We start from the raw sequence: 27224 nt of genomic DNA on the forward strand, positions 1-27224 counted from the left end.
TTGTACTGCTACGCAATCAATGTTTGGATAATTTAAGTCCCCCATTATGATTAACAATCTTACAATGTCAGCAATGGCTGGGGAGGGGGGGGGTTATAAAGTATAAAGTATCTATAAAGTATTTTAGAAAACCAGAACTTAAAAAGTTCAGACATAATGGTGAGTTTTGATATCACCTGACTATTCACAAATGTACCATTAATTGAAGCCCTTGATTTCCTCAAGTCACAATCCCCCCCCCCCTCCTCAACGTATTTCAACTATTTAAATTTGCAATACAAGCAGATTATTTTATATGGAAGGGAAAAATATACAAACAATTAGATGGGACAGCTATGGGCTCACCCCCTCCCCCCCAGCCAACTTCTACATAGAACACTTGGAAACAGAGGCATAGCTAGGGAGAGGCAGAGGTGGTGGTCCACCCTGGGCGGCACTTTGAACTTTTGCAGTTAATTCTAAAATACAGTCTCGAGAACTCATTTCCAAATATTGTAATACTACTGCGAATTTTCCTCATAATTGCTGTAGGTGTTGCTAATTGTGAGAGGAGCTTTTCTAAATAAAATAGATTAAGAATTACCTACATTATTATGAAATATACTTTGCCAATATCATTGATTTTGCTAACAGAAAAGAAAGAAAAATAACATTTTAGAATGTTGAAATTAAAGTTTTACTTCAAAAATAAACATAGTGTTTTAATTTATTTCCTTGTAGTATTTTTGGTGTGTATTGAGAGGGGCAGCAAAAGCTTTGGCTACACCACTGCTTGGAAAAGCTAGCTATCAATACAGCCATGCTCAAATCAAGGCTTTGACTATGCTATGTTGATGATGTGTTTGTTATTTGGCCACATAGCCCGGACACAATGGATACATTCTTAGTGCATTTAAATAGCCATCACCCAAGAATCCACTTTACAATGCAACTGGAAGCTAATGACTGTCTGCCCTTCCTGGATACACTAATCACACGTCTTCCAGATGGTTTCCCTATCATTCTCAGTTTATAGAAACCCACACATACAGGGAGATATTTACACAAACAATCACACCTTCACCCATCTCAATAATATGGTATTCTAAAAATATACATAATCCACAGAGCTAGAGCGATTTGTTCTGATGACATTGCTCTCACTGTTGAACTCGCTCACTTACTTCACACCTTCTTGGCCAATGGCTATAATACCCATAAGATAGACAAATTACTAATGCTCCCCAGAAACCTCCCCCCCCCACTGTCTACCACAGAAGACTACAACAAAACTGTCACCATCCCCATACATTAAAGGTACATCTGAAAAGATGTCTAGGGTGCTTAACAAACACCAACTATGTACCATATTTAAACCATATATGAAATTGGCAACTCTCATTTATTCACCCAAGGACAGAATCTCTCCTTTATCACATCCAGGAGTCTATGAAGTGCCCTGTTCATGTCATCGAGCCTACCATGGCCAGACAGGAATTGTTGACGTCACCCTCAGTGAACATAAAAAATATATCTGGCACTATCACTATGGCAAGTCAGGTCTAGCAGACCATGCTTTAGATACCCTTGCACACAGGATCGATTGAAAAAAAAACAAAAGTAAGCTTTTACAAGTCAGAGAGGTTGTTCCTGGAATCAACTGAAGCCTTCAAACATACTTCAAGCATGGCCCCTAATTAGGACTTTAGTCTTTGTGTTTTTGTTCAAACTAGTCCCATTGTTATACTGGATTGTGATTCTCTCACATACTATGAAAAACTGTTTTTGTGCTCTGAACATGCTGGATAGAATACCAGCATCTTCAGAATATCAGCAATAAGTTAAATAGTTATTTTCTTATCAGTCTGTATTCTCATCTATACTGTTAAAAATAATCAACATGTATGATGAACACATAAGCTTTACCACATGTTTATTTTTGTTTGGTATAATGGATGGTGTAAACAGAAAAGGTAGACCATGCAGAGAATGGATAGACAACATAAAGGACTTGTGTGCAATGAGGTTACAGAAACTGTGACACTGTGCACTAGACAAAGAAAGGTGGAAGAAGATAGTGAAGGAGGCATCAGACACCAATAAGCAGTGTGTCCATGATTCGTGATGATGATTATGATTACTCTTTTCACACCTATCATCTTTATTTGGTGATACATTTCTTCATCACTAGCAGCTGATTTACCAGGTTTGTAACAACACTCAGTATGATTTGATCTTGTTAGATTCCACCTCACATCAGATATTTTTACACTCACTGCTACATACCTATAATCTTTTTTTTTTTATATGAAAAAAAAATTGTAGTTACTTCCCCAAACTTTGAAATATGCACATAATCGGAACATTTAAGATTTGGATGATGTCATGATGTTTCAAGAAACAGACAATCTAATTTAAATCAACTGGATTGGCGAATCTTTGTTTCCAGAAAACTCTGTGTTTAGGGTCATCATGGTAAGCAAGGCCAGACCTTCACTTTTGAAGTCATTAGTTTCTGACAAAACAACAAACTAAATTCACTTTATGCCTTTGTTCCTAATGGCCTTGCTGATGTCATTAATTTTTGCAGCAGAGATACAAGATTTAGTCACCATTTCATGAAGTACTTCTCTTATCATAGAATCACTATTAAAAAAACTTTTCCCTTATTTTCTTTCTCTCACTTTGTCATATATTAATTTTTCTTACCTTGTACCACTTCTCTCTTTGTCTTCTCAGTTTTGCCACTTGCCAGATGTTTCTGCAATTGTTTGAGCTCCCACTTTGTCCTGTGCTGTACTTCATCAATAGTTTTGCTGACACTTCATTTTTCTGCTGTTAGTGAAACTTCTTCACTCCTCTCATGTGTTTTACTCGCCTTCACACAACTGTCACTTTTTCTCAAAACGCACTTCCTACGTATTCACTTATCAGTCTTAGTTCCCTTCCAAGAATTTTTCACCTTTATTGGCTGCCATTTTTCTAATACACATTGATATATATATATTTGTTTTTCTTAATTTGCATCGCTTCTCTCATCGCAGTTATGCTCGTATTCAGAAATGAGTTGACAGTGAATCTTTACTTTGGAACATACTAAGGGAAGGTCATGTTTTAACAACTTGCTCACATTCGATAATAATGTTACCACTGAACTAGACAAGGAGGAATGGATACACCATGATACTTTTGGATTTTGCTAAGGCTTTTGACAGAATACAGCATGCATAAATTGGAGAATATGGGACTGGATTATAAACTATTGGCATGGATATGAGGATGGCTGACTGACATATCCAAAAGTCATATGTGGGGATGTGAATCTGCAAGATTCAAGGTCGCCAGTGGAGTGCTGCAAGGATCAGTCCTTGGGCCATTATTATTCAATCTGTACATTAATGATATTGGGAAGGATTTGACATGTGACATACAGCTATTTGCTGATGATGCAAAGATAGATAGGGTAATCAGGAATGCTGCTGATATGCAATACTTACAGAATAATTTGAATAGGCTGGAATTGTGGGTATGGGAAAATGAATGTCAGTAAATGTAAAGTCATGCACTTTGGTGTGATTAGATATCTAATGTTGTATTATAATGGTGGGATTATGCTTGAAGAAACTGATCAGGCTAGGGATCTTGGAGTAGTGTTAGTAGATAGCAAGTTGAAATTCAGGGTCCATGTAGCAAAGATTGCAAATACCACTCAAAAGATAATTGCAATGCTGAAACAAACTTAAACATGTAAAGATAAGGGTGTTATTTTGCCTCTTTACAAAGCCTTGATAAGACCTCACGTGGACTATTGTGCACAGGTCTGGTCTCCTGATTTCTGTTGTGATTCTGATACAGTGGAGAGAGTGCAAAGTTGAAAATGATATCAGGATTGTGGAACACTGACTGTGAAGAGATTGAGAATTTGTAGACTGCAGACACTAGCAAACAGGAGTGATATGATTGAGATGTACAAACTTCTGAAATGGTCATACAGGATTTCAGTTGATGGAATTTTTCATTTTATTGAAGGTGGAGAAAGGACAAGAGGGCATCCCTGGAAGCCGAGAATGAATTCTGCTAAGAAGAGGTTGAGGTCTAGATTTTTCTCTCATAGGGTGGTGTGCGATTGGAATGGATTGCCATTGGATGTGGTATATGCAAGAAGTGTGAATGAATTCAAGAATAAGTATGATAGCTGGTTCGTATAGTATGTTTCCTCTCTCTTGATGATTCCCTGACTCCCTGGAGGTTTCTCTTAATAATGATAATAATACCATGCCTATATTATCTAGTATAATCTGAAATATTCTTTTTCTTAAGATCTAAACAACATACTGTTACACACTCATAAAAAACAAAAAAAATAACCTAATACTATTAACTAAATATGAAAAAAATTGCTTATTGTTCTTCTTCTCTGTTTAACTCACTCATTGTTTATATGCCATTTTCTGGCAGAAGATGTCTTGGTGCATCCAAGATATGGGAAATCATAATTCCCAAAGATCAAGCATGATAACCAAGACTACTTACTAACACAGAGAGTATGTCCTATCTAGCACTTTTTTTGAGTGTTTAATCTAATCATATCCACTCATTTGTTTTTGCCTGTGTATACATGCCTGTTTTATAATTGTATAATTGCTTCTATTTCATATTAACAAAAGATCTAATTCTTTTGAAATATAATTACTTCTTTCATTCCTTCACTACTTTCTAGTGAAGAAGTGATTGCACTTCATTGTTGTGTTTAAAATGATTGTGCTTTTTATTAATCATTTTATTTTCTTCAGAAATGAATAACTAATTCCACAACACAGCTTTAGTCATGCTTGATGTGTAACAAACTTCTCTTATATTCTCATATTCTCTTTGGCAGCATATCATGGATGTTAAGCATTAAGTTTACAGATGGTTGAGTGAGTCAGTAAAAAGTGGTTTTTCGAAGTTAATTCTACTTTTTGAGTTATTTAAGCCTGTCGAAGTTCTGTATTCCATATATCTCATATAAGTAATTATGGGTTCGTTCAAGTTTAATACAGTGCTTCACTGTAGCAGACTTTTTTTAAGGTGACTCCCACTCACAAAAGGTTGTAAGCCTATAGTACAGTAGTACCATGAGTGAGCTAAGGATTTTTTTCAATTTTTCAAAGTTGATTTTGTGTGTGTATGTGTGTTTATTGATTATTTGCATGGTATGGAAGCCCTGCTCTAGAGACCAAAAGAACTTTTACAAGGCACTTCAGGCCTCCAATGTAGTAAAATGGTGGTATTACACAGGGTAATGAAATTCATCTCCCATCTACAGATAATTGTAAACATCCATGCCCATGGCAGTATTTGAACCCACAGCCTGTTGATTGGAGAACAAATACACTAACCACTCAGCCAACTGGTTTGGCTGTTATTATTTTACTAGATACTGTGTGTGTGTGTGTGTGTGTGTGTGTGTGTGTGTGTGTGTGTGTGTGTGTGTGTAATATGAGTCCCATAAGCTGTTATTTTATTTTATGTTACACTTCCAAGGAGTCTAAGGATTCATTGTGGGATAGCATCCCACAAACTCCACTGTGTACACTACTTATTCCTCCATCTACATACTCTACATATTATTACAGGCAGCACAGCTTCTTCTCATAAACAAATGACATTTTCATGACAGTTGGTGAATGACATGCTTCATTTTAGATACTTGGTCTTCAAACACTAAATGTACCTTTAAAATAGGTACAGTTAGTTATTGTGAGGGCCAGCCTATCTAGAGGAAAGGCATTCAAAATTCAGTTATATGTTGTGAATGAGACATTATATCAAGCAATACATAGTCTTTATTTGAGTTGTAAATCAGCAGTTAGAATTGAAGGAGGTACAGAAAGATGGTTTGATGTTAAGTCAGGTGTGCAATAAGGGTGTACATTATCTCCGCTGTTATTCATCATCTGTATGGGTCACATTATGAAACAAAGCAGTATTAAACCTGATATCAAGATGGGAGATGTTGGGCTCAGCTCTACTTTATGCAGATGATATTATATCCCTCAATAAATCCAGGACATGTTTTCAGGATTCCCTGACCAAATTGAGTAACTGCTGTAATAAATTTGGTAGGAAAAGCAGCATTAAAAAGACAAAGACAATGAAAATAGGCAGAAACATTGACAAAATCAACTGCATACTGAATGGGAGAACCTATAGAACAAGTAAAATGTTTTAGCTGTTCAGGCACACAATTTTTAGTGAAGATGGCAAATTAAATTTGGAAATAGACAGCAGAATTAGCAAAGCTGGTATGGTAGGAAGTCAACTGAATAATTTATATGGAATAAGAGAGAGATCAGTGAAAACACTAAACCGACTGTATACAAGACAGTGTTCAAACGAATTTTAACTTATGTATCTGAGAGCTGGGTTAGAAATAAAATTCTTGGTTAAAGACTGGAGACCACATATAATCCTGAGAAAGATTAGGAAACTGAACAGATGGTATCAGTGACAGTATCGTATTCCTAATGGAAAGAACTTGGCATTGTTAGCATTCAGGAACGTGTTAGCAGAGCTATTCTCAGGTGGTTTGGCCACTTAAATAGAATAGGAGAGCAAAGATTAATTAAACAACTGTTCTTTGTCAGGATGGCTGGCAAAAGACCCAGAGGAAGACCAAGATGTAGCTGGATTGATACAGTAAAAAGTGCCTTATAAGACAGAAATATAAGATCTGATAATATTGGAATATTGACAGGCTAATCTGGAGGAAAATCGTTGATAGAAGTTAGTGATGATGTAACTTTTCATGTAGTACTATCATAGACAGCCTGGTTGGCCGATTGGTTAGCATATCCGCTCTCCAGCCAAAAGGCTGCGGGTTTGAATCCTTCCATGGGCATGGATGTTTGTGATTGTCTGTGAAAATACTAGTGGTGATGGGCAGTAGATGACGTTGATGATGCAGTTCACTATAGTTGGTGGATTTGAGTGGTGGAGACAGAGAGTTGGTCCCTCCCTCCGACGCGGCTTTGAACTCCCTGGAGGTGTCACATGATAATAATAATAATAAGATTCCTGACATATACCCTCAGGGGTATATGTCAGGAATTTGATGATGATGATAAGCAGTTGATGAAGGAAAGACATACTGTCAATTTTTTTGGATTTGCAAAGGCATTTGACAAGTAAATTGATATTTAAGTCGTGCAGTGTATGAGAAAATATGAGGTGAGTGGAGCGGATTTGAAATTAACTTTTTGGTAGATATTGGATAGTTGTGTATTGGGGACGCCATTGAGAAGAAAGGCTACAAGGAATGTTTCAAAGGGTTTAATACTGTAACTGTAAAGATCTGTAACAACACTCAGTATGTATTTGATCTTGTTAGATTCCACCTCACACCAGATATTTTCACACTCACTGCTACTTACCTATAATCTTTTCTTTTTATTTGAAAAAAAAAATTTTTTAAGGGCTATTACTGTTCAACATTTATGTTATTGATACTGTCACTGGATTGCAACTTATCGTTTGCAGTTGATGTAAAGATGGTGAGAATTGTTAGTAATAGTGTCCATGTTATGATTCTTCACAAGGATTTAAATTGGCTAGAAATGTGAGCAAATTAATTGGGATGTTGGTTTAACACAGCTAAATGTGAGGTTTTAAAATTTGGGATTCACAGGTGGAAGGCTTCATATTCTCTTGATTGAATTATACTGGAAGAGATGGAGGAATTAAGTGATATTTTGGGGTAATGTTTGGTAAAATTTGAAGTTCATATTTGCAGTGGTCATGAAGACAGCTTAGAGGATTGCTGTAATAGTGATAATGTTTACTATCAGATGGAGGTGCGGGAATAGTTTCCATTGTATAAGCCTTGATTAGTCCACACCACATCTGGATTACTGTGCTCAGATCTTTTTGCCAAGATTTGAAAAGGATGCAGAAATAGATTACGAAAATTATATCAGGACTGCAACATGTTGGTTATATGGATAGATTAGGGCATGTAATTTGCAGTCTGGTGATGGAAGATGAAGCACTGATATAATTCATTTAAGCTGTTAAGAGGTATTTATTGGATTGTCACTGGAAGGATTTTTTATATCTACAAGGTAGAACACGAGGAAGAAACAAAAGATAAGAGGCCATCTCTGGAAGTTGCCAAAGGAAGTGGTAAGAGAAGCTTACCATGGGGGATTAATAGGATTATGAATGAATTGCCTGAGAGAGTGATCAGAATGTAGACAGTTTAAGGCAATGTTTCTCAACGTGGGGTGTATGCCCTACAGGGGGGGATTTGAATATTTTGGGGGTCAATTAGAAAATGATGTTGCCTTCGTCACCTCATCACTGATATACTCAAAACACTCACCATTGTTGGCGAGGGGGGGACACACCAAAATCTTTGCGGCATTGAGGTGGGGCATGATCCAAAAAACGTTGGGAAATGCTGGTTTAAGGAGTGATATGACAGACTGTGTGTTCTTTTAGCAGACCTTTCACAATGGCTCCATGGAGGTCTTCAGTAACAATAATAATAACTTTACCAAACTTTTTAAAAAGAAGGATGCACATTTGATGTGTTCTCTATTTGGCACATTTGAACAACCAACATCCAAGGCCTGAATTCACTTTAGAACAAGAAAACAACAGCCTAACCTTCCTTATATATCTTGATTACATATCAACCAGATGGTTCCCTGGCTAGCTCTATACAGAAAATCCACATGCAGATACATTCATCAACAGTCTCTTCCCCCACCAACAGTATGGCATCATAAAAACTAGTTAACAGAGCAAAGTTGATTTGCTTTGATAATAATGCCCTCATCACTGATTTTAACCATATACACAGTACCTTCTTAGCAAATGGCTACAGTCAGCAGATTGGAAAAAAAAAAAAAAAAAAAAATATATATATATATATATATATACAGGGTGTTCGGGATAAATTTGACAGTTTCGTAAGGAAAAAGAAAATCTTCTTTGTATCTATTAAATTTAATGAATTGACAAAAAACATTACAGGCAGAGTTAATTACAATACTATCAACAAGATTTACTCAAAATAACCACCATTAGCATCGATCACAGCTTCAATCCTGCTTCGGAACCTCGAACAAGCTGATGCTACAGTCTCCCTGGGAAGGGCCGCAAAAACTGTTTTAATTTTATCCATTAACTGGGCTTTTGTATTACTGGAAGTGCGATTGGTGTCTTTTTCAACTGCGCCCCATACAAAATAATCCATGGGGTTAAGGTCTGGGGAGTTTGGAGGCTAAACATTTGGACTGGTGAAGTCGTAGAAATTTTCAGACAACCATTTTTGACTTTCTTTTCCCAGAGGTGTGGCAAGGGGCCGAATCCTGCTGCCATACATATGGCCTACCATTGGCTACCCTTGTTATCCAGGGCTTGACTACAGTGTTTAGCAACTCCACGTAGCCATCTGAAGTCAACCTGAGGCCCTCTTGGAAAAAATGCGGAGGTATCACATTGCCTTCAGAGGATACACATCCGAAAACCATCACAGTTTGGGGAAATTTAGTCTGCATTACACGAGGAATGTCCTTTGTACTGTATGCAAGCCATCTGTTATTCTGCGTGTTGTGTTTTTGATCCTGGCAAAAGTTTTTCTCATCGGAAAAGAACCAGATTGTTTGTGGTTCCGCAGGATGTTTCACTTTGCTTAGAAGTTTCTTCGCGTTTATCAAACGTTTTTCACGGGCCTTTTCTGTAAGCAGCTGACCTTTGCGGCGCTTGTATGAGTAGTAGCGGAGGTCTTCATTGAGTGCAAGCTTCATAGTAGAGGCTGCAACATTCATTTCACGTGACAAAGCCCGAATTCCAATGCCAGGGATCTTCAACACCTGTTCCTGCAGATTTGCGAGGAATTCTGCTGTACGAACGCAATCAGATCGTCTGCTAGGGATCTTTCTTCTTGCTACATCCTCGTAGTCACCATTGCAAGTCTCTAGTTCATGCCTGATTGTTTTTACTGTATTCAGGGAGCATTGGGCAGCAGTCGTAATATCCTTATTTTGAAGGCGGGCACGAATCATCATGATACAAGTTATTCTCTTCCATGATTCAGGTGGGTTCCAGCTATCCATCCTTTCTGACATCTTGTATATGAATGAAGAAGGGTCCAACCTTTTAAATGAAGAGAAGTGTGTGTTAATACATGTAACTTACGGAAAAATATAATTAATTATAAATATGTCAAATTTATCCCGAACACCCTGTATATATATATATATATATTGACTACTCATGCTCACACACTCCTTCCCTCTCAACTAGACTACAGTAAAACTATCACCATCTCATATATTTGTGGCATGCCTAAGAAGTTAGCAAAAATTCCCTGAAGAAGTACAGTATAATTACCACCTCTGAAGCAGAAAAAAATCGCATCCCTTATCTCTGCTAATGACCAGCTACATTCCTTTCATTTGCCTCGTATCTGTGAAGTATTCTGCAGCAAGTTGTCCTACTATGGCTAAACAGATAGGATAGCTTACATTAAAATGTCTGAATTCAAAGACTATGCTGATACCAGTGTGGCCACTGAGTACTTGCAGACCACGGCTTAGATCTGCTACAGAATTCATTCAAAGAAGACTACTTTATTTCAGAAGCAAATAAAAATATGAAACATTGTTCCTTGAATCTGTGTCTGCCTTAAAACCAATCCTAAGCTTAATAAGTTGGAATGCATAAAACTTCTTAAGCTCTCAAGCACATATTCTCAGACCATCAGAATAACTACTAATAATGCCCAGGGGTGCTTAAGGGTCAAAGCTGTATAACTGAGAGGAGACCTCCACATAGCCTTTAAAGGAATGCGGAGAACCGACCAGGGCTTCTGACCTAATGTCCAATCCTCACCTTCCTGTGGTGCACCCTGTTGGGTATCTACTTTGATACTGAACGAACGAGGATGGGCTGGCAATTTGGGATTTAGCCGACCAAATTGTATTCTTATTGGTTAAACCAAAATAAAAAATGATGGTACAACATGACAAAATTTCATGCCGGCTGGGGCATCGCCCGGTTAAACAAGGCCCCCTTTGTTTTCGCCAGGGAACCAGGGCGAACAGCGAAAAGTCAGCTACTGGAACAAATCTGAAAACAAACCCCCACTCAACATCACCAGAGTTAAAGATCGGTACTATCAACGTAAGAAGCCTGAATGGCAAAGAAATGGAGCTAGCTGAGGAATTAGATAAGTACCAGATCGACATAATAGGGGTGACTGAAACAAAAAAGACCAAAACTGGTGAGATCTTTCTGAGCAATAAATACAAAATGTTATATTCAGGCAATAACAATCAAGGAAAAGAAGGAGTAGCCATAGTATTCAACACAAAATACGAGGCTAATCTTCTTGAATGGCAGTCAGTCTCAAGTAGAGTAATGTGGGCAAATATGAGAATGGGGAACTGGACAATGAGACTTATTTGTGCCTATGGTCCCACAGAAGGTTCTACTAAGGTAGAAGTGGAGGAATTTTTTGAGGCTTTAGAAAAAGCAACTGACACAATGAAAAAGGAAAAGTTGGTCCTTGTTGGGGATCTAAATAGTAGAGTAGGAAATGATTGTGAGACATACAAAAATATTTTGGGAAAATTTGGAGAAAAGAGCAAAGCTAATAATAATGGCAAATATCTGTTGGATTTCTGCTCAGGACATGGACTGGTTATTACTAACACCATGTTCCAACATAAAAATGTGCACAAATTCACATGGAGAGAAGAGGCTAGGAATAAGAAAAGTCTCATTGACTATGTTATTGTTGATAGTGATGTTTTCTCCCTGGTGCAGGACACCAGAGTGTACAGAGGATTTGAAATTGGAAGTGATCACTATTTAGTCTTGAGCAGGATAAAATTGAATTTCATATTGAAAAGAATAACATGTAAGAAAGTTTTAAAGCGAATAAAAGTTGAGCAGCTCTCAGATGTAAACTGTAGACTAAAATACAGAAATATTATTGAAAAGAAAATGAAAGAGTTTGAGAACAGGAATCAAACCTTGGAGATTCAGTGGCAAACTCTGAAGGAAACATTGATTGATTCTGCCAGAGAGGCATGTGGTGAGGTTGTGTGCAAAGATAAAAAAATCAGAACTCCCTGGTGGACACAGGAAGTTAAAGAGGCAGTGAAGGAAAAGAAGAAAGCATATCAAAAGTTCCTGGCAAATAAGTCAGCTTTTACTCTTACAGAATACAGAGACAAATGTAAGAAAGCTAAACAGTGTGTAAAACTAGCTAAACAAAAGTCATGGGAGGACTTTGGCAAGAATATAGAAAATAAATATCAAGAAGGTGGCAAAATATTCTGGAGGTTGTTGAAGAAGCTTAGGAATGGAGGAAAGAGTGCTGTAAAAGGAATTAGAGATGATAAAGGTGAAATGAAAACAGGAGAAAAAGATATCCTTGAAGTATGGAGTAATTACTTTGAAAAACTGCTAAATGAAACAAGCAGTGATGACAGCACAGTGATAAAAAACACTGACCAGGCATGCAGTCAGGAATACATATCCATACTTGAAGTAGAAAAAGCCATCAAAGGCTTGAAATGTGGAAAGGCAGCAGGAGTAGATGATATTAGACCAGAAATGCTGAAGTATGGTGGTATAAGAGTCTTACAGTGGCTGCACTGCATAGTTCAGAAAGCCTGGACAGAGGGACGAATTCCCGATGATTGGAGTAGAGCTCTCATAGTACCCATATATAAAAAGGGAAATAAAACTGAATGTGAGAATTACAGAGGTATTTCCCTACTGAGTGTTCCTGGCAAGATCTATGCAAGTATACTTGAGAAACGGTTGAGAAGAATTGTGGAAGAAAAGCTTGGTGAAGAACAAGCTGGATTCTGGCCAAATAGAGGCTGTCAGGATCAGATCTTCACTTTACGACAAATAGTCGAGAAAGCATGGGAATATAACAAAGATCTGTATTTAAGTTTTGTCGATTTGGAAAAGGCATATGACAAGGTGCCAAGAGAGAAGCTATTCAATACGCTGCAGTTATATGGTGTCAATGGGGCATTATATCAAGCAGTACTTAGTCTTTATTTGAGTTGTGAGTCAGCAGTTAGAATTGAAGGAAGTACAGGAAGATGGTTTAATGTTAAATCTGGTGTGAGACAAGGATGTACATTATCCCCTCTGTTATTCATTATCTATATGGATCACATTATGAAGGAATGTGGTATTAAACCTGATATCAAAATTGGAGATGTTAATGTCAGCTCTTTGCTTTATGCGGATGATGTTATACTTCTAAATAAATCCGCTACAAGTCTGCAAGATTCTCTGACTAAATTGAATAGCTGTTGTAATAGATATGGTATGAAGGTCAGCAATAAAAAGACAAAGACAATGAAAATAGGCAGAATCATTGAAAATGTCAACTGTGTTGTGAATGGAGAACCTGTGGAACAAGTAAAACATTTCAGCTACTTAGGCACAATTTTTACTGAAGATGGTAAACTAAATATAGAAATAGACAACAGAATCAGCAAAGCTGGTATCGTGGGAAGTCAATTGAATAAATTCATATGGAATAAGAAAGAAATTAGTCGGAACACTAAATTAGCTGTATACAAGACTGTGTTCAAACCAATTTTAACTTATGGATCTGAGAGCTGGGTCAGAAGTAAAACACTTGACCAAAGACTAGAGACTGCAGATATGAGAGTCCTGAGAAAGATTAGAGGCATGAACAGATGGCATCAATGGCAATGTCATATTAAAAATGAGGATATTAGGAAAGAACTTGACATTGTCAGCATCCAGGAATGCGTTAGCAGAGCTAATCTCAGATGGTATGGTCACTTAAATAGAATGGGAGAGGAAAGATTAGCAAAACAAGTGTTCTCTGCCAGGTTGGCAGGAAAACGACCCAGAGGAAGACCAAGATATAGGTGGATTGATACGGTACAAAGTGCCTTAGACGATAGAAATATAAGATCTGATAATGTTGGAGTCTTGACAAGTAACAGACTGATTTGGAGGAAAATTGTAGATAGGAAGTTAGTAATGATGTAATTTTTTCATGTAGTACTGTCATATCCTGTACACCCCTTGAGGGTACATGGCAGGAATTTGATGATGATGATGATGATAATGCCCAGACTCTCTAGGTGGTGCAATTTAGGACTTTCTTGTTTCTTCACATTAGATTCTCTTACTCATGTAGTGCTTGCATCCACATATCTTTACTGGTTTATTGTTTCCTGATGATGATGCTGATTTATTCTTCATCATCCATTTTCTGTTCACTGCTGGCCTTCCCCAAAGTTTTTCGTTCAGCCCTATCTTGAGCTTTTCTATGCCACTGAGTTCCAGCTGTTATGTTGTGACATTACAATTCTTTGTTTTATACTTTATTGTGTTCTCCTACTTATATCACTTATCTTAAATTATCACTGTGTAGTGTTATCACTTTAACTATATATCTCTATGGTCTATACATGCACAAATATCAGGACATTGTACTTTCTCATCTACAGAAAAATCTATCCACACAGTTGGCCGTTTCTTAGAATGATTAAGTATATTAAATAATTAAATAAAGGGTAGACTTCTGAATAGAGTCCGATCCTCAGAAATAATGGTTTGAAGTCACCTCCTAATCAGGTTCTGGCAATATTTATTTGATCAAGCTGCGCCAGCCAGATCCCTAGGTTAGAAATTCCTCTTAACCAAGGAGTAACCTTCAGAAAATATACTAAGCTAATCAAAAAATTATTTAGTTTGCAGTCGTGGTCTCTGTCATATAATTCTTTCCCACTCAGATTCAGATATTAGCTAGTGGTGCATTGGATTCAATTCAAGGCACAAAACAGGTTAAGATATTCAATATACATTTATTAAATTCCTAAGATTACACATTTACAAGAATATACTCAATTGGAATAGAGGTATCCTAAGTTATAAAGTTAAACATAGCAACTGTAATTCACACAACATATCCAATCATAGGTTAATTTCACAGCACTAACTTCTGTTAACATCTTCTAAATATCCTTACTAGTCTACACATGCTCTCAAAACAATCATATCGGTAACTTTATAGATCATTACTCACAACAATTCAAACTGCAATTCATTCATATAAATACTTGAGAAATAGCCTCTAGATTTAAGACAATGCTATCTAATATTCACTATAGTCCTTCTTCCTACAAGTATAGACTTCTAAAACATAATATCTCTTTTCTTCTATATCACAATATTCCTTTCTTTCTTAACAAAAGAATTATAAAAGGTTTTACATGACCATATTTCTGGAAACTCATTCAGTCAGTTAAATTTTCTTACTTCATCCTACGAAACAATGTTTAATTTTCTCCTAGATGATTGACTCATAGACTAGACTTGGACTTCATTGTTCTGTCTTTCCTTCCCATCATCGACTAGAAATAGCATGGCTTGGATCGACCTACGTGGACGTATATAGCACCCAGTTCCTTCAAGCGTACTCAGGAGGCTACCAATTCTCTCCTCATCGATTCCTTCCATACGACATCGCGAACTGATGGCAGTGAATATCTACACCCTATTGATAAGATCCCGAACTCAAACTCTCTCCGACTCCATAAGAAAATCCAAAGCAGACTCAAGACCTCAAGAAAGAAGAAGCCGTCAAAAAAAAAAAAAAGGGGGGGGGGGCAACCCCCTTTTATACCTTCTACTCTCGGCACCCTCTTTTTGTGCACATGTCGTATATTCTATTGGCGTCTTCCTGGAGAACTCTGTGCGCGTACTTCGTCGTCTTCCTGGAAAACATTGAGTGCGTGCCGTTCCGCACATAAACAATTTGCTGTAGGCTACACAATTCATCTGAAGTTTTCGTTAGTTGACTTTGAACTTCTGTTACTATGCCCTAACATATATCTTATAAAGAATACTTCTTTCATTATAATTTCTTACGAACAAATGACATTGTTTACCTTTAAGTAATATTACAATAATTATACTAGCATATGATTCTTTAAACAATTAGTATCTTTACCTATGAACCAAGCATTTTCGTTCTTGTTAAGCCAAACTTGTTGAATCTTGAATAAAATATTTCTTTAAGGAAATCTTTTCATTCAAGATCCAACACAGCCATCTCTTTAATCTCATCCTATAACTGTTGCTTTGGTCATCCTGCAGCTCTTCTCTCTTTCCATCTCTGGGATACCATTCAGATATCAACTTTGTCCATTTTAGAGTGTTACTTCTTGCAATATGACCTGTCCATTGCTGTTTCGATCTTTTAATGGCTGTTATAATGTCTCTCACTGTAGCCTGAGCTGGGACACAGGTATTTTACTTTTTATCAAGAATAGTAATACCGAGTAATGATCTTTCCATTTTCCTCTAGATAGTCCTGAACTTGTTGGTTTGTTTTTTGTTCAAGGTCCACTTTTCACAAATTGATAACTTCTTATTATGCTTCTCATATATTATAGTGTGAAAATGAAAATGAAACCATATGTGAGAAAATGTTTTTTTATCATTGAGGCATTTTAGCACCTCTGTCACTAGTTAATAGTTATGGCACTCTATATTTGGAAAGATTTAGACTTTAATCTCATCTTGATGAGAAATATTTAATAAGGACTTTCGAAGTGAAGGTTATTATAATGTGGGCATCTCCATGGAGTCCAAAACTCATCGTGAGAGGCTAACACCTTTATTTGCATAATACTTATCATACTCTTCTTAAACTCATTTAATGACAAAACACTCTTGACTACTCATAGCAACCCATTCCACTCACTCACCACTCCCCAAGCAAAAAAAATCTAGTTCTCTCTCCCTTTACTAGATACACTTTTACAGGATCTCTAGGGGTGACCCCTTATTCTCTCCCTACTCGTCATGTATTCTAAAAATTTTTTCTGTGTCAATCATATAAAATCCCTTTAGTAACTTATGTTTTTGTCATGTTCCCTCTTTTCTGCCTGTCAGCCAAACTTTCCAAACCCATACACCTTCAATATCCTCATAGGAAGTGTGTTATTATGTTCATTGTAACACACATAATATATGTTATGCAAACATATAACATCATTGCTCATTTTTGGATTCTCTCTATCTTTTTATCCCCAAGAAAGAATAATTAACTACTATCGTTACCAAAATTAAATTTATAAAAAGCAAGATTTCTCTGCTATAATAGGCCATGAGTTCTCATATACAAGAAACATGCAATGGGATCAGATGTGCCTTATGGTTATTATCATAAATGGAAATTTATTTAATCAGCTGTTTTTACAAGTATTAATATTTTCTCAATGTTGGTAGGTATGAAACACAGAGGGAAAATTTAATGCAGCAGTCTTTCAATATGGAGCAGGCAAACTTTGCAACCCAAACCCTGAAGGACACAAAGACGACAGTAAGTTGCTGTTTGGTATTACTCTAGTTTATATATTTAGAGTAAGCTGTGATCTTATATAATAATGCAGGAAACAAGTTCTGCTTGCTTGTCATTTTCATTCCTGTGCTATGCTAAAACCAGGAACCATTTTCTTCTGGCAGGCATTGAGTACCATTTTAAAAGTTAAAAAAAAATTATTGATAATCTAATAAACATGTTATTGACTCTAGTGCCATGATGGACTGAAGGTTTATAAATATAAGTTTTTTTAATATTAGATTGAATGTAGCTTGTCATTTTTCAGAAATAACATGATGGAAAGGTGTTCAAAGATTGAAGAGGAAGCAAAGTTGTTGATTCAGGAATTGAACTGTGAATGAGAGTTGATGGCTCATTGTCATATAAGCACTCATAAGAGTAGAAATCAGTGTCTAAACTATAGATTTCACTTGTTTATTAGACACATATTCAAAAGAATATAGAATTCTGCATGGTATGCTCAAGTTACATTGATTTGGTCAACCATTAAAACTATTGACCTGATCTCTGGTGAAACAAAAAACCTTACTGCATTAAAGCTAGAGTCCTGTTATTATTATTATCTATTTGGTTACAAAGTAAATTAAGCTAGAGAGCAACATGTCCACACAAAAAGTTACTCATATACATCCTCTTTCCAAAAAGAAACCAAACTTTTGATAGAAAATAAAACACAGGCCAATTATAATTATTCAAATCATTTATTTCATTCGATATACTCTCCCTCAGCTTCGATACAGCGTTTAGCACGGTCAATTAATTCGTTAAATGAATTTTTTATATTGGTTTTTGGGATACTGTTGAGAGTCGTGGTTACTGCCGCTTGAACGTTTTCAATGGTGTCGTATCACTTTCCTTTCATCGGCAAATGAAGTCAGGGGAAGAGAAAGAAGTCACAGGGTGCTAAATCAGGTGGATAGATACGGCAAGTGATCCAACACACAACTTGGTTTTTGCTCAAAAACTGTCTCACAATGTTCGAACGATGAGATGGTGCATTATCGTGCATGACCAGCTGCCTGCATCACGATATATATTTTGAAGCTTCAAAACTTCAAGATAAAACTCGCCATTGACTGTTTGGCCAGGTGGAATGAATTCTTTGTGGATAATGCCCTTGTAATCGTAGAAACAAATCAGCATTGTCTTTATTTTTGACTTCTCTAAGCGACTTTTTTTCGGATGCCCCTCTTCTGGTGGTCTCCACTCAGCACGCTGGCACTTTGTTTTGGACTCATACTCAAAACACCATGTTTTGTCACCAGTAACGATTGTTTCAAGGAAGTTTGAGTCCTTAACGAGCAGTTTTAATGAGGTCCTTGCAGTTTCAATTCGATACATTATTTGGTCGTTGGTCAACTTGTGGAGAACAGATCGCGAATTCAATTTACGAAGGCCCAAAAGTTTGGTCAAAATGTTGTGCACAGTTGATTTTGGAATCCACAGTTCATCTTCAATCAATCTCATGGATGATTTTGATGAAATTACCCACTTTTTGCATGTTAACTTCACTCAGTCCAGTTTTTGGACGGCCTGGCTTTTCGTCGTCCTGAAGCATTTCATGACCACTTTGAAATTGCTTAAACCACTCGTAAACTTGAGTACAAGATAAGCATTCATCACTGTATGCTTTTTGAAGCATTTAATGCGTTTCGGTAAAGCTTTAACCAGTTTAATACAAAAGTCAATCACAGCTCTCTGTTTGAAACTCATTTCCTGACTGTTCATCAAAACACACTGTCACTCTTGGCACTATAACTCGGCTTCTAATGAAACAAATGTCATAAACAGTTGACCGAACACTAATGAAGGCTGCCGCTTTCGACCACAGAAAGATACAACAGGTGGCGGCGCTAGTTTCTTCTATTTTTCGAAAAGTTCAGTTTCTTTTTGGACAGAGGGTGTAAGTATACATGTAATTAAAACAAAACAGTATGGATGGTGGCCAATAAAAGCTGAAATAATTGCTTAGGGTCCTAAAGTCAGGGTTTTCTGGAAAACTTGAAGGACTAAGTGGGCTAAATGTGTGCCATCCAAATTCTTGTTAAGATTAGGATAGCTAATCAAAATTTCACAGGATTCTTTAAATTTCTGTTCATACTGTGATGTAAAGAACATGTACTTTTCCAATCAGTTTGGTGTAGAGTGTTAAGAACATGATCTCAGAGGACTGCTTCACCAAAATTGTTAAATTTAATGTGTCATTTGTGTTCTTTTTTTATAAATAGAGATTGGATTGTACATCCAGTTTCACGAATGTAAGGTAAGTTGCAGGTGTAATAGATACGATAAACTCCAGGGTGAGCCAATGGAAGAAGAAGATCCTTTAAAACCTACAGTTTGGCTTGGTTGATGATGTTTTGTTATCTGGCCACACAGCTGCCAAATGTTAAACACCTTCCTCAGCTACCTCAACAAGCCACATGAGCACATACAATGTATTATTGAAATTAAAAATCAGAAGTTGCTTCCTTTCCTGGATACACTGGTCACATGTCTTTCCTCAGGCAGTCTGTTTACTGCAAGCCTCTTAGTCCTTAAAAGGACTGGCTTAAAGGGGCGAAGCAAGAATGCTTTTCATATTCCCCATTATCTGTAGAGGATAGTGTAGATAAGGTGTTATTGTGCTATATAAAGCTCTGATCATGGCAGGAGGGTAACAGCAATAGCCGAGCCTCAGTTAAAACTTCATTGGCTACAGCATTGCCATCCATTACCCTCCCAGGATGGAAATAGATCTCATCTCATAACCATTCATTCACCCTTTTCACTGCTGGCCTATACATACTGGCCAATATATATACATGCTAACTCATATCATCACCTTCGCAAAAACTTGTAGTCATTAACGCTCTCAAAAACAGTTATAACAATTTGCTCCAATGAACAAACTTTTAAACAAGAATTATAAATTATTTGCAATACATTTATAAATAATGGCTATAGCAAAAATATTATCAATAAAGTTCTTCATCAAAAAATACAGATAATATGGATTACAGTAAAATCATAGCTATCCCATAAATTAAAGGGTTATCAGAAAAAATTAATAGAATTCTACACCATTATAATCTTAATGCCACTCAAATATCACACACCTTTGCATAACACATGTTAAACCCAAAACTGACTGCATAAATAGTGTGGAATATCACTCGTAATATACGCATGTGCAGCTAGTCATGACCTCTGAGCTATACACTGGATATGTGTAAGAATATTTATATTAAACAATTTGTTTGTATCTGTTAGATCAGCTGTGACCTCTGCAGGGCTAAAAAAACCTATAAAATTAAAGAAACATATTCAACTCCTCAAAGGATTCCCCTCCCCCCCATTGGCTAACTCTAGAGTTTATTGTATCTATTGCTCCAGTAATTTACCTTATCTTGGTGAAACTGGATGTGCAATCTCTCTCTATAAAAAAGAACACAAATGACACATAAAATTTAATAATTTTGGTGAAGCAGGCCTATCAGATCATGATCTTAACACTCTACATCAAACTGATTGGAAAAGTACATGTTCTTTACATCACACAAAAGCTTGGTATGAACAGAAATTTAAAGAATCCTGTGAAATTTTGATTAAATATCCTAATCTTAACAATAATGGTGGCATAAAAATCCCAAGAATTTGGATGGCAACATTTAGTCCAAGTTTTCCAGCAAACCCTGACTTTAGGCCTCTTAGCAATTATTTCAGCTTTTATTGGCCATCATCCATACTGTTTTGATTTAATTAAATGTATACTTATATGAGTAACTTTTGTGTGAACATGTTGCTCTCTAGCTTAATTTACTTTGTAATCAAATAGATATAAATAGATTACAAATAGATAGAAAAAAAAACTACATCAACATTACACAGACATTTGTCTGTGTAATGTTGATGTAGTTTTTTTTTTCCCTATCAGTGGTCAGATCAATAGTTTTGACAGTTGACCAAAATCAACGTAACTTTAGCATACCATGTAAATTGTAGTGCAGCGTGTTTCTTTGTATATATGTATGTTGGATCGTACATCCTGGTTTTGAATCCGCCATCTTGATGTAAAGTTATTCTTAATAAAATCAATTAATTGCTGGTTGATTACTAATCAAAATATAGGGAAATTTATATTTATACTGCGCCACCCTATATTTAGATTAGCCTATGCAGAATAGTAGAATCAATCTTCAATTAATTTAGCAGTCTCATTAATCATATAGGCCGAATTTAATATATTACACTTAAGGCTCCCGCAAGATCCGAACTTTTTATGAACGGTGAAAATGAAAAAGAATCAGGCACACACAATATTGAAATCAATAAAACAAAACATTTAATACAAGGTTATATGACAAGTACATAAATTTTAACTCCGAAAATAAGATAATACAAATAACTTAGTTCTTCACATTCACATAGAATCAAACATCAAATCTTCAGATACTAAATTCATAGTTCTCCTAATAATAAAAATTGTTCGTACAGTTCATAACTTCAGAATTTCTTAGTAATTAAATTTACTGGTATCACTCAGTTGCACCCTATAATTTTACACTTAGTCAGCAAGCACTTATTAGATTATTAATGGCAGCAGTTATAACTTCAAGGGGAATTATTTTCAAGCTTCTAACTTCGGCTAAACTCAGCAAAATGCCACAGTAAATGTTAGGATATTTGAGACGGAGCTATCAATTAAATCTTCATACTGAAATAAAATAAAATAGGACTGCTCTTACCGGGATTAATCCTTAGCACATCAGATTCAATGTGAGCACATTTCAAAATTATATTCACTTATTACTCCAATGGAACACTATTCAAAAGAATTCTTCACAGAGATAACTGAATTATTATTTATCGCACTACACAAATCTTGACAGACTTGCTACAAGAATAATTGTTCCATGTTTACTACTGTATAACAAATTGAGCTTTGCACAATCCTCCTTCAAAGCGATATAGGAATATGTAGTAATTCTAGAACTTAGTGAAATTGTTCTGAATTTCCTATTAATCTTCCAGTCTTTTGTTAATCCTATTACGACACTAAATTCCTATTACTGTCACCGCTGACTTTACTCTCAGCTTCCTATAAGTTTTCTCCTCGTCTCCCCGTAGTGCTCTGAATGCTCCTGCCCCTGAATGTGCTGCCCTTCAGTCTTCTTGTTTACTTTCACCTTCCGTTCATATGCCTTCCTTCTTCCCGCTTAAACTTGTTCCCTAGTACAACTCATATTAATTCCTTACTTCCAATTACCGCTGCTCACGCCCTAAGCTCGCGCGTTCTATTTTATTTCTGTCTCCATGGCAACGATCAAAACAAAACGTAAACATAAGCATTACATAAGATTATACCATTACACTCACTAATGGAAAATAATAATAAAAAATATTACAGTTACTTAATTTTTCCTTCACTTTCATTTACAATTATAATAAATAAAACATATATTACAGTTCACATAAGCCACATAAAAGTTACATACATAGAATATCTTATAATATTACTGAAGGAATATATAGCAATAAAATAAATGGTATTTTCTACAGAGTCCTTTCATTAACATAACATATATATAAACTTATATAATTAAATAATAACTGATAAAATTCAAGGAAAATACATGAATGATAAATCTTAAGCAAAAGACTAACAAATAATATATAACAAGTCTTGCTTAGGATATGGTAGATTATATTAAATGTGAATGAAGAATAAAAACATACAAAATTATTTCATTCACAGTTTAACATGTATATGCTTCAGATGATGACCTTAATGTGAAGGTCGAAACATCGAGTGATTATTTTGGTTTATATTAAACTGAAGTTCTGCTCTAATTTGGGAGTTGTTTCCATAATTTTTATGATGAATGCTAGCAGACATCTGTAGAAAAGCATGCATCAGAATTTGTATGTGTAATGAAGAAACAAAACAGTGAAAACAGATCTTCCTAACATGAATTTAGACTATATGGCCTGTTCCAGTCTTTAAACTTCCCCAATTTATTTTATATTTATGGATAGCGGTTCTAAGATATTTGGTGAACATCGTTGATTTGTAACACTGTGGAAAGATAAGTAATTTTTTCAGATTTTTGTTAATAATACTGAAGTTATTTATTTGTTTTCTATGTGTGAGAGATAGACTGAGTTGTTTTGTTGCAAGTAAAAGGTGTATATTTCCTAAAACGAATTGTTGGTATGGCACCTATGCACAGCTGAACAATGGCAGGCAGGATGCCTTTGTTGGTCGAGCTAAATTTGCTTGATTTTGTCCAGTGTAAAATTTATGGATGTATTTGTTGCAAAAGAATGAAAGATTTGTGGAAGGAGAGGGAAACTGGTGATCGAGTGTAATAAATGTTTTGAGAATGAATGCTGAGAGTGAAAATTACGTAATAGTAGAGTAGGGAGTATTGATAGTGGACTGGAAAATGTAATATCAGTATTACCACTGAAAGTGTAGTGGCAGAAGTTCAGGAGAATGTAGGAGACCTGAATAAAGACATGGTGAGCATGAGCATGTAGTTATTCACAGGACAAAACATGAGATTGAAAGGCTGCAGAAACAGGAAGAGATCAGTTGAACTGAGTACAGAAAAAAGTAAGAGGTCTAAAGTCAAAAGGAAAATTGTAAGAATAAAGGCGAGAGAGAGCTAAAACAGGTAATATTTTATGGGTGATTATATAAGGGGAGTACTGCATGAAAGCACTTGTTTCCCTAGTGCAGAAATTAATAATATTAGTGATGCTTTTAGAATGCAGAAAGGGAAGGCAAAAGAATTGATTGTTTTGCAACCAACCTCTGACCAGCAACCAAAAACCTGAGAGGTGAGAAGTATTGTGCAAGGGAGGATGTGAAAGACTTATTGGAAGAAGCGAAAAAAGATGGGCGAGAAGGTGTAGTTTGTGAATCTTCTGCCGCTCTATCACAACTACTGAGGGGGTTGAGAAATAGGATGATGATAACTAATGAATTAATATGCAGGTTGTGCAGAAGGAATGATGATGTAGAGTTTTTGGACCTATGGCCTGAGTTTGATGGATTGAAAGATTTGCACAATGCCAATGGACTGCACTTAAATGGATGCAGAATTAGGTGTATAGAGAGGACTTTTTTCACTGAGAGTGTGGGAGCGCAAAGTCAGGAAAACTGAAGAAATTAGAGCAGATACAGACAAGTGTGTGAAGGCACTCATGAAGTGAATGAATGTGTGCATGAATGAAAAAAACTGCAGAATCTAGTCTCTCAGGCAACAATATCAAATAGGAAGATCAGTTATGGATGTAAAGGTGGTGGTGGGGGCCTAAGGGGGGGGATGCTAAGGAATAAGAGGGAGGAGTTTTTGGCATTGGTTAGTGCAACCTTGCTAAAAGTTATAGGCATTAGTCAGACAGCTAACAGCAGATGATGTAGTTACACATGGAAAGAATGTGATGAATTTAATATTTTCAGGGAGGATAGAGTAGACAAGACAGAGTGGAGTACTGCTGATGATAGCAGATGAATTGCAGCCAACAAGAGTAGGAGTCAGTTGGGCAGATGGCAGCCTTTTTAGTCAGTATGGTAGGATAGGCCAATAGGACAAACTACAAAATTGATTGCTGCTATAGGCCAGGGTTGCCAAGGATGATGTGGAAAACATGCATCAGCATATTAGTACAATCTCTGCAAGTGAAGTAATTATATGGGGGACTTCAGAGACATAAATTAGATTAGGAGGAGGAAAGATCACATGGCAGGAAGGAAATGGAATTTATATACTTACTGAAAGATAATTACTTGAAACAGAATGTGATGGAGGGCTAATGGTACAAGAGTGTTGGATCTTGTTATAGGATCAGAAGACCTGCCTATAACTAAGATGGGGAAATTGGCTTCCATTTGGGAAAAACGATTATGTGGCTTTGACTTGGGAGGTAGCAAAACATGTAAAAATTCCACTTAAGGAGAAGTATATATGTAACTATAAGCCAGGTGATTATGATACATTTAGAAGGCAGCTTAAAGTGCTACCATGGCATAAAGATCTGCAAGGAAAGGATGCTCACAGTACATGGGAGGGTAGTCAAGGGTATCTGGAAGAAGCATATCACACTGTATGCCCAAGGTCAGGAAGAGTAAATTGGGTGGGAGTTAGATGGTTGAGTATTATCGTTAAGTAAGAGAGCCCCCCCCCCCCCCCAAAAAAAAAGATGTGAGCAGGCGAAAGGAAATCTCAAGAATATTTTCATTATGTGGCAAGTAGGAGGAAGAATGATTATGGAAGGATAACTTTAATGAGTGCAGATGGTAGGGAGGTAGCAGAAGTAGACAAAATTGTTGAGCTACTTGAGTGATCATTTTGCAAGGGTATATCATCCAAGTGAAGATATTTTATAACAAAGGGACTGATGTGAGAACAGAGATTGATGAATTGGAAACTTAGAATATTGCAGAATCTGAATACAAATACGGCTGTGGGATTGTATAGGATATCAGCAGACATTTTAAGAGAATGTGCAGGGCAATTGGCTATACTTTTGACTGGGGGGGGGGGTGTTTAAGTCTCAGTGCTGGCAAAGTCCCAAGAGAGTGGAAAAGTGAGGTGGGGGACAAAATATTTCTTTTGCATGTAGGAAAATCTGTCTGTGGCAGCAAATTATAGACCAATCAGTATCTCAGGATGGAATAGTTGGACAAATAGAAAATTCAGAAATGGGTGGTAAGAATATGAAACTCTATGAGGAGCAGCATGGCTTCATGAAAGGTCTGTCATGTTTTATTAATCTGTTAACTTTATAATAGTGACAGCTGATTTGAATAAAGGGAATGGCTACATGATGATACTATTGGATTTTGCAAAAGCATTTGACAGGATACCACATGGAACTCTATTATGCAAACTGCAACAAATGGGGATGGATATGAAACTGATGATATGGATAAAAGGGTAGCTGATGGACAGATACCAAATGGTGCAGAATCTATGAGAAGGCAGGTGACTAGTGGTGTACTGCAGAGCTCCTCGGCTTGGACCACTGCTATTTGTTCATAAACGATATAGGAAATATTGAAGGGAGCTATTCGGTTATTTGTTGATGATGATGCAAAGTTGGGAAGGATAACAAATTAATTAAGGTGATGTAGAGAGCTTGGAGATCATTTCAGTAGGCCGTAAGTATGGGCAAAACATAATGGATGTGAATTTAATGTGGAAAAAGTGTAAAGTTATGCATTTTAGGATAATTTGATTACAAGCTGTGTCCCACATTGAGGGAATTGAACTCCAGGAATTTGATGAAGGCAGGTATTTGAGGATAGTAGTAATAGATAGTTGAAGTTCAGAGGGCATATCACTAAAGTAGCCAGGGTAGTTCACAGGATTACTTAGTTATTGAAGAATACACAAACAAGTAGAGATAAGGGAATTATCCTTTCTCTTTGTAAAGCTTTGATATTATCACATCTGGATTACTGTGCTCAGGTCTGATCACCTGGGTTTCTTTGGGATGAGCAAGTGGTGGAGAGGATCCAGAGGTGAATGATCAAGATGATGAACGATCCGTGGAATGCTTGTTATGAGGATAGATTGAGGGTTTGTGGATTACAAAAGTTGGCTGATAGGTGAAACAGTGGGGATGCGATAGAAACATTTGAATTTCTTAAAAGATTTTATAGGTTGATACAGGGGAAATGGTTCAGCACTTGGCTAGAGGGAGCAGAACAAGAGGTCATCACTGGAAGTTGGGTAAGAGTGTGGTTAACAAGGGTGTGAGGACTAGATTTTTCGCTTGGAGAATAGTGAATGAATGGAATGAGTTGCCAGTGTCAGTTGTGTTTTGTCTGTTAATGGTT

General features: G+C 36.5%; 1 protein-coding gene across 1 annotated transcript in view; it reads left to right on the top strand.

The window, feature by feature from the left end:
• Positions 1-27224, top strand: part of Vps60 (vacuolar protein sorting 60) — a 156531-nt gene that overhangs the window by 21664 nt on the left and 107643 nt on the right. The window contains exon 4 of the mRNA XM_090413210.1: positions 17278-17371. Within this exon, the coding sequence (XP_090269336.1) occupies positions 17278-17371 (94 nt within the window). The remainder of the gene's footprint in view (positions 1-17277; positions 17372-27224) is intronic.

The sequence above is a fragment of the Typopeltis vanoorti genome, chromosome 23 (genome assembly GCF_054136105.1).
Source record: "Typopeltis vanoorti isolate ZY-2024b chromosome 23, IOZ_Tvanoo_1.0, whole genome shotgun sequence".
In the NCBI taxonomy this organism is placed as follows: domain Eukaryota; kingdom Metazoa; phylum Arthropoda; class Arachnida; order Uropygi; family Thelyphonidae; genus Typopeltis; species Typopeltis vanoorti.